At 32.6% G+C, this 9,299-nt stretch overlaps 2 protein-coding genes and 1 non-coding gene across 3 annotated transcripts; 2 read left to right on the forward strand and 1 right to left on the reverse strand.

Moving 5' to 3' along the window:
* Positions 1-1,373: 1,373 nt before the first annotated feature.
* On the forward strand, positions 1,374-3,547 carry LOC126673420 (leucine-rich repeat receptor-like serine/threonine/tyrosine-protein kinase SOBIR1). The gene has a single exon (XM_050367559.2). It carries the CDS (start codon positions 1,488-1,490, stop codon positions 3,399-3,401), a length of 1,914 nt encoding a protein of 637 aa, XP_050223516.1. The 5' UTR covers positions 1,374-1,487; the 3' UTR covers positions 3,402-3,547.
* Positions 3,548-3,993: 446 nt separating this feature from the next.
* LOC126673421 (protein MHF2 homolog) lies at positions 3,994-5,368 on the reverse strand. The gene is made up of 6 exons (XM_050367560.2): positions 5,277-5,368; positions 5,131-5,179; positions 4,989-5,029; positions 4,699-4,738; positions 4,501-4,554; positions 3,994-4,423 (listed from the first exon to the last, which is right to left on the reverse strand). Exons 1-6 carry the CDS (start codon positions 5,298-5,300, stop codon positions 4,320-4,322), a joined length of 312 nt encoding a protein of 103 aa, XP_050223517.1. The 5' UTR covers positions 5,301-5,368; the 3' UTR covers positions 3,994-4,319.
* Positions 5,369-5,426: 58 nt separating this feature from the next.
* On the forward strand, positions 5,427-5,498 carry TRNAT-UGU (transfer RNA threonine (anticodon UGU)). The gene has a single exon. It is a non-coding gene; the product is annotated as a tRNA-Thr (tRNA).
* The last annotated feature ends 3,801 nt before the right edge of the window (positions 5,499-9,299 follow it).

The raw sequence follows: 9,299 nt of genomic DNA on the forward strand, positions 1-9,299 counted from the left end.
TATATATATAATAACTACATAATATATTATAATAAAAATAATATATATATATAAAAAGAAATATAAGATAATGTGTGTGTGTGTGTATTATAAATTAAAACTAAATACTTTTTAATGACGGGTTCAACCTTTGAACCGCTGGTTTCGACCCAAAACCTCCGGTTACGATTTATTTTTTATTTTTGAAACTAGCCTGAAACTGATCTTTTTATGGTTCCGGGCCGAAGCCCGGATTTGACCGGTTCCGGGCCGGGTTATATCGGCCAGTTCTGGGCTGACACAGCCTATGGCCAGCTCTACATGTAGCTAAATATATTTACATGTGTTCTGATGTGTGATTTATATTATAAACATATTATGTTTTAATTAGTAAACTATATATCAAATAGTGTAAACGCTTGACAACATTTTACTAAGATCGTGAATCCAATTTTTCCCACAAACTTTTGAAACTTTTGTTTTTAAGTGAAATAGAATAACTAGAGAAGAAAGGTAAAAAGAAAGACTACAAAGTATAAACTGTAAACAAACTAAAGACTTCCAATTTCCAAATACTCTCTCTCTTAAAAAACCTTATTATCCCTTTTTTCTAAAAAAAAAACTTCTCATTTTTATCCTTTAAAAAATGGGAGGAGGTGATTATCCGATTACGATCTGAATCACCTCTTTCTGCCCATAAATACTAAAAAATTCTAGACATACTCTTTATTTCAATAAAAAAATCTCTGATGGGTAGTTTTCTGGAAAGGATCTTATCGTTTTCTTGATTGAAATTTTATGGTTTTATGTTTATTTATAGTTTGTCTTCTTATATCCATCAAAAATCTACAACGATTGTTTGGACTTTAAAGTCAATTTCTTGTAAATCTAAAATTTTGAAGGGTTATCTATCTAACTTCGTAGAATCCCATTGACAAGATGATCGGAAATATTAAACTTTAACGGATCTAGTGGTTTAAAGGTTTAATCGGAAGTGTTTCATAATCAAGACCTTTGCACATAACGGGACTTTATTCATCGTTTGTGGTTGAAGTTGGCAACCTTAACGAGATTCACGGCTTGAGTCTTCTCATTTTTAATTAATTTTACTTGATTCCTTTATTGTTTGTTAAATCTTTGATAAAATAGAGTGGAGAGATCATATTGTTAAAGTTTATTATATGATTTTTTTCATCGTACTTTAATTTTGTTTTAATGGATTCTAACTTTAGTGAAGGAATAAAAAAAAACACTCTGAATATTCTAATATCAAAAAACAAAATGGAAGTAGAAAAATCAACTCAACGTTAAACAATGGACCCTACTGTCTGAAATTGTCCACACGGGACACGCTGTATGCTTATAAAATATACTCAAGTGTAATAAAATCATTTTTCAAATGTATCTAACAACAAGAAGATAATAGTTTATACACTTTAGTCCACTCTTTACATGTTGTTATAAACCACCGCTACCATCCCATTCCTGCCGGAAACCACCGTCAGAAAATGGCTTTTCAACCTCAAAACCTATATCTCTGTTTTTTCATTTTTATCTCAACCCTGCTTATCACAACTGCAAGAGTAAATCTCGACCATTCAGACCTCAATGCATTCTCCATCATCAACAAAGACTTGGGCATCAACGGTCAAAAAAGTCCCTCTACCACCACTCCATGTAACAACCCGGGTGTGTTTTGTGAGAGGAGACTCTCTAAAAACAATACTTATGTTCTTAAAATCACTAGACTTATCTTTAAATCTCAATGTCTTGATGGGTTCTTGTCTCCGGCTATAAGCCGGTTAACCGAACTCAAAGAGCTTACGGTTTCTAACAACCAACTTATTGACCAAATCCCATCTCGGATCGTTGACTGTAAGAAGCTTGAGATTCTTGACCTTGGAAACAACAGATTTTCCGGCCAAATTCCATCTGAGTTATCAAAACTTATACGTCTTCGAGTTCTTGATCTTTCTAACAATAAGTTTTTCGGAAATCTGAGTTTCTTGAAGCAGTTCCCAAATCTTGAGCATCTCAATCTTGCTAACAATCTTTTTTCTGGGATTGTTCCACAAACTATACGTTCATTTCGCAATCTTCAGTTCTTTGATTTCTCGGGGAATGATTTTCTTGAAGGACACGTACCGGAGATGAGCAAAGCTGAATATATCAGGTCATCATCTCAGTATCCAAAACGTTACATTTTAGCTGAAAGTAGCAACAAAACATCAACTCCGGCTAGCAGAAATGCTACTTCTGCCGCCGGGCCGGTCTCTGCTCGAGCTCCAGCTCCATCATTAGTTGTCCCTCACAAGAAGAAGAAAAAAAGTACCAAGAGAAAGCTGAGTGGATGGATCTTGGGATTTCTAGCCGGAGCAGTAGCCGGAAGTCTATCTGGATTTATATTTTCAGTTTTGTTCAAGTTAGCATTAGCAGCCGTGAGAGGCGGTGGACAAGACTCTGGGCCGGTGATATTTCACCCGCATCTTATCAAAAAGGCAGAAAATTTAGCTTTCTTAGAGAAAGAAGACGGCCTTGCTAACTTCCAAATGATTGGAAAAGGTGGATGTGGAGAAGTGTATAAAGCCGAATTGCCTGGAAGTGATGGAAAAATGATTGCGATAAAGAAAGTTAATCAGCCACCAAAAGATGCAGCAGAACTAACCGAAGAAGACACCAAATCTTTAAACAAGAAAATGAGGCAAATCCGATCAGAGATCAACACCGTCGGTCAAATTCGCCACAGGAATCTTCTTCCTCTACTAGCTCATGTGTCTAGACCCGATTGTCACTATCTCATTTATGAGTTCATGAAGAATGGTAGCTTGCAAGACACGTTAACTCAAGTCGAACAGGGCAAAGCGGAATTGAATTGGCTTGCTAGGCATAGAATTGCTCTAGGAATAGCATCAGGGCTAGAATATCTCCACACCAGTCATAGTCCGCGAATCATTCATCGGGATTTAAAGCCTGCAAATATCCTTCTCGATGATGACATGGAAGCTAGAATTGCAGATTTCGGACTTGCAAAGGCAATGCCAGATGCTAATACGCATGTGACAACTTCCAATGTTGCAGGAACGGTTGGGTATATCGCACCGGAATATCATCAAACACTTAAATTCACTGACAAGTGTGACATATACAGCTTTGGCGTCATACTTGCAGTTCTGGTAATGGGGAAGCTTCCGTCTGATGAGTTCTTCCAAAATACTCGAGAAATGAGTCTGGTCAAGTGGATGAAGAACATTATGACATCTGAAGATCCAAGCCAAGCAATTGATCCAAAGCTCATGGGCAATGGATTTGAGGAGCAAATGTTGCTCGTCTTGAAAATTGCTTGCTTTTGCACTTTAGATGATCCTAAACAAAGGCCTAACAGTAAGGATATCAGGTGTATGTTGTCTCAACTCAAGCACTAGTTTAAATTTTCAACGTATTTGATAGCATTAATGAATAATGAAGCTTTCAAAAACGCTATGTTCTTAAGGTTTGTATTCTGTAAAATCCCGCACAACATGTGCAAGATGTTGTAACAGTATGTTTGCAGTGTGTAGCATATTTTTCATATTTGTGCAAGTACATAAACTTTATGTTTGCAATTAAAATCCATTCAATAAATGCCAAAAAGAGGCACTCAGATTCTCAAAATCTTGTTCCATTACTTGGTTCCAGTGGATATAGTATACAAGTAGAGAGTTGGTCCATGGTGCCATTAGTAATATCATAGGATAGATATTATCATACTTTCATGATAATAGAATTAGAATGTACAGAAAGCACTTAAATAGTGAACCTTGATTCTGGAAACAGACATGGTTAACCTATTTCACCACCTAGGATTGTGAGCTATCCATAGAAAATATGACACGCGGCAAAATTGAATGAAAGTAATAGATGGTAGATAATTCACAATTCTACATGGTGAACTAGGTTCAACTAGTCCATATTTACAGCCACCAATGAGCTTTGATACTTCAAATGGTAAATTACCTAACTAATGTAATACTATACTGAGGAGTGTTGGAAGATTGTATTCGTCTCACTAACTATAAAAGTCTATTCATAATGATGTTCTTACTTATCAGTGGCATTACCATCTCAAAAAGTAAAAGAGCTCCTTCTAAAGGAACCAACTTAATTCAGCACTACTTCTACTTCGTATCATATTTTAACATGTACAAGATTTCTGACTAGAACAACCGATCATCTGAAAACTGTTCCTTTGAACAAATCCATCTTATTAAATCAAATTTCACGAATTGTTCGTACCTTTAGCCTAAATTGCTTGAGATAATGCAGAACAAAGAGAACTGCATGTCTTTACTGCCTGCAATATTCTAAAAATCCAGAAGTAACTGAGGAAGAATCCTTTCCAAGTGAGTTGCTTCAATCTTACTGACTCCCTCTGCTTCGGCAATTGTAGCAGCACGCTGCACAGCCTCTGCATTTAAACAACTGTTTCAACAGAATGCTTCACAATGGCAAAAAATGGACCAACTTAGCTGAATATAGAATAACCTGAGACAAAAATTCGGAGAAGCTCGCTACTCAACTTCAGCGCATGATTATTAGCTGCATCAGAAGGAATGAACAAAAGAATTGAAGATCAAATTGATGGACACTTATAGCAAAAATATGAATTTATGTGAAAGAGATCAATAGAGAGCACCGTCTAGGTAAGTAAATCCCGAATAACAAAGTAAAAACGCGAAATACCAGCAGTAGGCCGAAACTTCTTAGATGTTCCAGCTCCTACCTGCAGCAAAATGTTGCATATCAAATTCAGTACTCAAGAAAAAGCATTGATACATAGACGATAAATTCAGATAAAATAAGAAAACAGCTTCTACTCTACTAGATACAATAAGCTTAATACAGGGCTTCCATGTAATCTATACTGCAAAGCACTAGAGTATGGTGGATGAATCAGATATATAAATGCGCAGAACTATAAATTGCAGATTTGAACATAGAAAAAATAACAGTTAAAAATGTAAGGAATAGACCTCGCAGTCCATTGCATTAGCTGCTTCATTTCTTTCGCGCTCTGAAAATGCAAATTATCTACTAAATTAATCAATGCAAATAAATTTATGGAAAAATATTAAAAACAACAAAGAAAACGAAAGTGTGTGAAGAATTACAAACCGAGCGATCTTCTGGTCCAAATCGTTTTGAAAATGGCCAGAATTAAATCCTGAAAAATAATCAAAGACATTAAAAGAACAAGAAATTTCATCTCAAAATCGAAGCGCCAAATGGAAATAATCACATTGCATATCAGATTAACATACAGGATCGAACGTCTCGTCCTCCATTTTCGATTCAGCGATGTTCTTTTAGCTTCTGTCTTTCAAAACCTGTTACCGTCTTATACTATGGCGTTAGAAAGCTGTTCTATTCTAAGAGAATATATAATTAAATTAGTGGTTTATGAACAAATAGCCCTTATAGCTCAGTGGTAGAGCGTCAGTCTTGTAAACTGAAGGTCCGTAGTTCGATCCTGCGTGAGGGCAATTTCATTTTTCGTTATTGATCAATTAATATTTTTTTTTAATTTGAAAAAACAGCTAATTATAGTTTAATTCAATTCATGATTCATCGTATACATTTGACTTCACTCAGTATGAAGTACTACTGGCCTTTGTTGAAAGATGTTTATGATGTATTAGCTATAAGCCTATAACAGTTGTTAAAATGAAATCTGCCTAAAATTAGTACTTTCTTTTGAGTGATACAAATATTATCATTTTCTTACTTAATTAAACAAATTTGGTAAATAAAATAAAATAGTTCATCAAATCAATCATTGTATATATTTAAAACTATGATTTTCCGTATAATTCTTTTCAAACATAGACTATAGCGAAATAGAAACTATTTACATTATAATTTAAATTTACAAACATCGCGTTGTTTACATTTTATACATTTGTAATAGCTCTTGTCATTATGATGGAAAGATGTCATAACTAACGCTTATAGAATTTCTTCAAATAAAATTTGTACAAAAATGGCTATAACAGAATTTCTCTTATTCGTATTAACAGCTACTCTAGGAAGAATGTTTTTATGCGGTGCTAACAATCTTTATATCAAATTGTCTTTCCTCATAATTTTTTAAATATCAGTTTGTTTGCTTTCACTCGTATTCAAACGTAAAACCTTAAGAATTTGAACTAGGAGGTCATTTCATTGGTCGCATATATATAAACATAACATTACTGAATTCTAAGATTACGAAAACTGTAAAATTAACTATCTGACGATTATGCTTTGTATGTTGAATAAAAATCTTCATCGGTTCGGAAACCCGTTTTGATCAGGCCTGTTTGCCTGGATCGGATTTGGACAATGATATTTTTTCCAACAGGCTCAGATTTTTTTTTATTCTTCATGTAAGGCTCAGAAACCTCATCTGAGTCGATATATAAAGTGTAAAGACGGAGTATGATTGCAAATATAAAGTCCAGACTGAATTCTAGCCAAATTTAGACTTACATAAAATAGTGTAGCCTGGCAAACACGGTCTAAGCCCGATCTTTGAACAAGTCTAATGTAGAACGGCGAGTTAATAATTTCAAATCGCGCAAGTCATTTGAGAGTTTAGTTGGAGATTTGTAACAAGTTGCAATGGTAGTACCCTTCGATTCTATTATAGCTTTCAAAATCGTTTTCAAAATTAAAATGGTGGGACATAATTATGATTGAGAATGATGTTTTTGCATAAAACAAAAAGGAAATTGGGCCACTAATGAGATTGACCCATCAATAACATCGGCGTTCCAATTAGAAGCAAGAGAAAAGGAAAAGAGGAGCAGGCTTGTACTTGATGAATAACATCACACGATCTAAGAGGTGCAAACACAAAAATAACCCTTAAATTTGGAGTGAAGATGAAGCAACAAAGGTTCATTTGAACCCTTAAATTTAATATAAAATATTAATTGAGTGCAAGTTTTGGTTTTGAAAAAAACAGCCTCATATCTAATATTCTATTTCGCTTTATCCCGTCAAATAAGATGACATAAAATGATTGAAGCGTTATATATAAATGGAAAGTCAATTGAGGTGATAAAAATTTATCGGACAACTAGAGATGTTAACTTTTTTTTATTTTTAAAACTATATTAGAGCTGTTAACTTCTTCACATAGTCTTAGACGAATTCCTGTAAAAGGAACTATCTTAGACGGAATCAGACTGAAATTTTTTAAAAATCACTTTGATAATAAAAGAGAAAATTACACCATATGACTCAATTTCAGTATTCTTTATGTTTGTGACTCATAAACTTTTTTCTTTCAACAATCTCTTATTTTTAAAAATTTGTTTCTATGACAATACCTCAATATAACTTTAGGACTATTTTACCCTCACTTAGATTAGAGCTTAGAAGTTAAGAGTTTGGGTATAGATGTTTGCTCTGCGGTGGTTGATAACGGCGATCGTGGTGATCGGTTGTCCGGCGATCGGTGGTCCAACCAACAACCAATACCAACTGATTATTCAAATTTCCTCTAGTCTCGCCTCTTCTTCTTCGAACTGAGGTTAATCATCTAATACCATGATTTGATTTGATTTGAATTCATTATTGCAGAGATTGGCTCCATTGCAGAGATTGATGGAGCCGCGACTATCGAATTCGCTGATGCTACTATGGAAGACGGACACGCCGTCATGTCTGGTTGAAGAAGAAATGGAGGTCTTTCTTTTGATAAGTTTGCTGCTGTTGAGAAAGTATTCAGCCGGACGGCCCCCAAACCTCCGTTGAACCGAACCGCCGTATTTGGTATTTTGGTATAAAAATCAAAATAAAAATTATACAAATATCTTTAATTTGTCCATTGTGGTGATTGAATCTGAAATATTACTCTAAACAGAAAGCATTTTGTTTTTTTAAAAATTACTCCCTCCGTCCCGTTTAAGAAGTCTCATATTCCATTTTGGGATGTCCCATTTAAAATGTCCCATTACTATTTTTAGAATGTTTTTTCAATGAATACCCTATTTTACCCTTCTTTTAGTTATCTTAAAAGAGCTCTATGGAAAATTCCACTATCATTAATAGGGGCAAAACATGAAAAAACATATAAAGACAAGAATAATTAATGTTTTCTTAATCTGTGTGTAAAGTCAAACGGGACTTTTAAAATGGGACGGAGGGAGTATAAAACATTCAATTGTAACTGAGATTATGCCCAGAGAATGAAAGAGGAGGAGAAGATGGTTAGAAGTAATAGGAATTCGGGAAAAGAGAGTGGTTAAAGGTTATTGAATAACAAAAATGTACACTGAAAGTTGAAATTACATAAATATTGGAAGTGGTCAAAAAAATTACTTCATTGTACATTAGAATAAATTTTATTAAATTAATTATAAATTTAAAATTGAATTAGTGTAATTAAATTAATATTATTGTAAAATAAAATGTAAAGTGAATTTAAATTTAAATATAAACTTAATATCAACTTAAAATAAATGAATTTATATGAAAATGTAGTATATTTTTTACGGTGATCTATATGAATTTAATGTAAATTTGATATAAATACAATATAATTTTAAAAGAATTCAACACCAACTCAATGTCAACTCAATATATTGCATAATATAAATCTTTAATAAATTTATTATAACTTTAAAATTAATTTATTCTAATAAAATTAATTTATTAATAATTAAAAAAATCTAAAAATGACTAATAAAATAATAATAATTAAACTGAAAATAAACTATCTATTTTTCCGTGGTGGTCTGTAAATTTAATGTCAACTTAATGTGAACCTTTTTTATAAATTGTTATAGATTAAAAATTAATTTGGTGTAATCAAATTAATTTATAAATAATTCAAAAATAAATTTATAAAGTGACAAATAAACTAATATTAAATTAAAAGTAAAGCTTCTAAAGTTTTCCGTAGTGGTCGATCAAATTTAATATAAACTCAATATGAACATAACGTAAACTTAATATCAACTCAATATAAACTAATTTAAAATAAATTTTTAGTAAACTGATTGTAGATCTAAAATTAATTTACTCTTATCAAATTAACTTATTAAAAATTTATACTATCAAAAATAAAATTATAAAAAGAATTTTGAAATTACCTGTAATATACAAACTAAATATCTCTTTTAAGTGTAACGTATTTGACATTCTATAAAACCGGAAATTAACCTGATGATAACCTGATGTGAACCTATATCAACTAAACTACCTTAATTCAATTTTTAATAAAAATTATTTTACTGCACTTTACAATCTTAACTGGCATTTTATATAGAAAACAATTTTCAGATTTAATGTAACAT

This window comes from Mercurialis annua, linkage group LG3 (genome assembly GCF_937616625.2).
Source record: "Mercurialis annua linkage group LG3, ddMerAnnu1.2, whole genome shotgun sequence".
Lineage (NCBI taxonomy): Eukaryota > Viridiplantae > Streptophyta > Magnoliopsida > Malpighiales > Euphorbiaceae > Mercurialis > Mercurialis annua.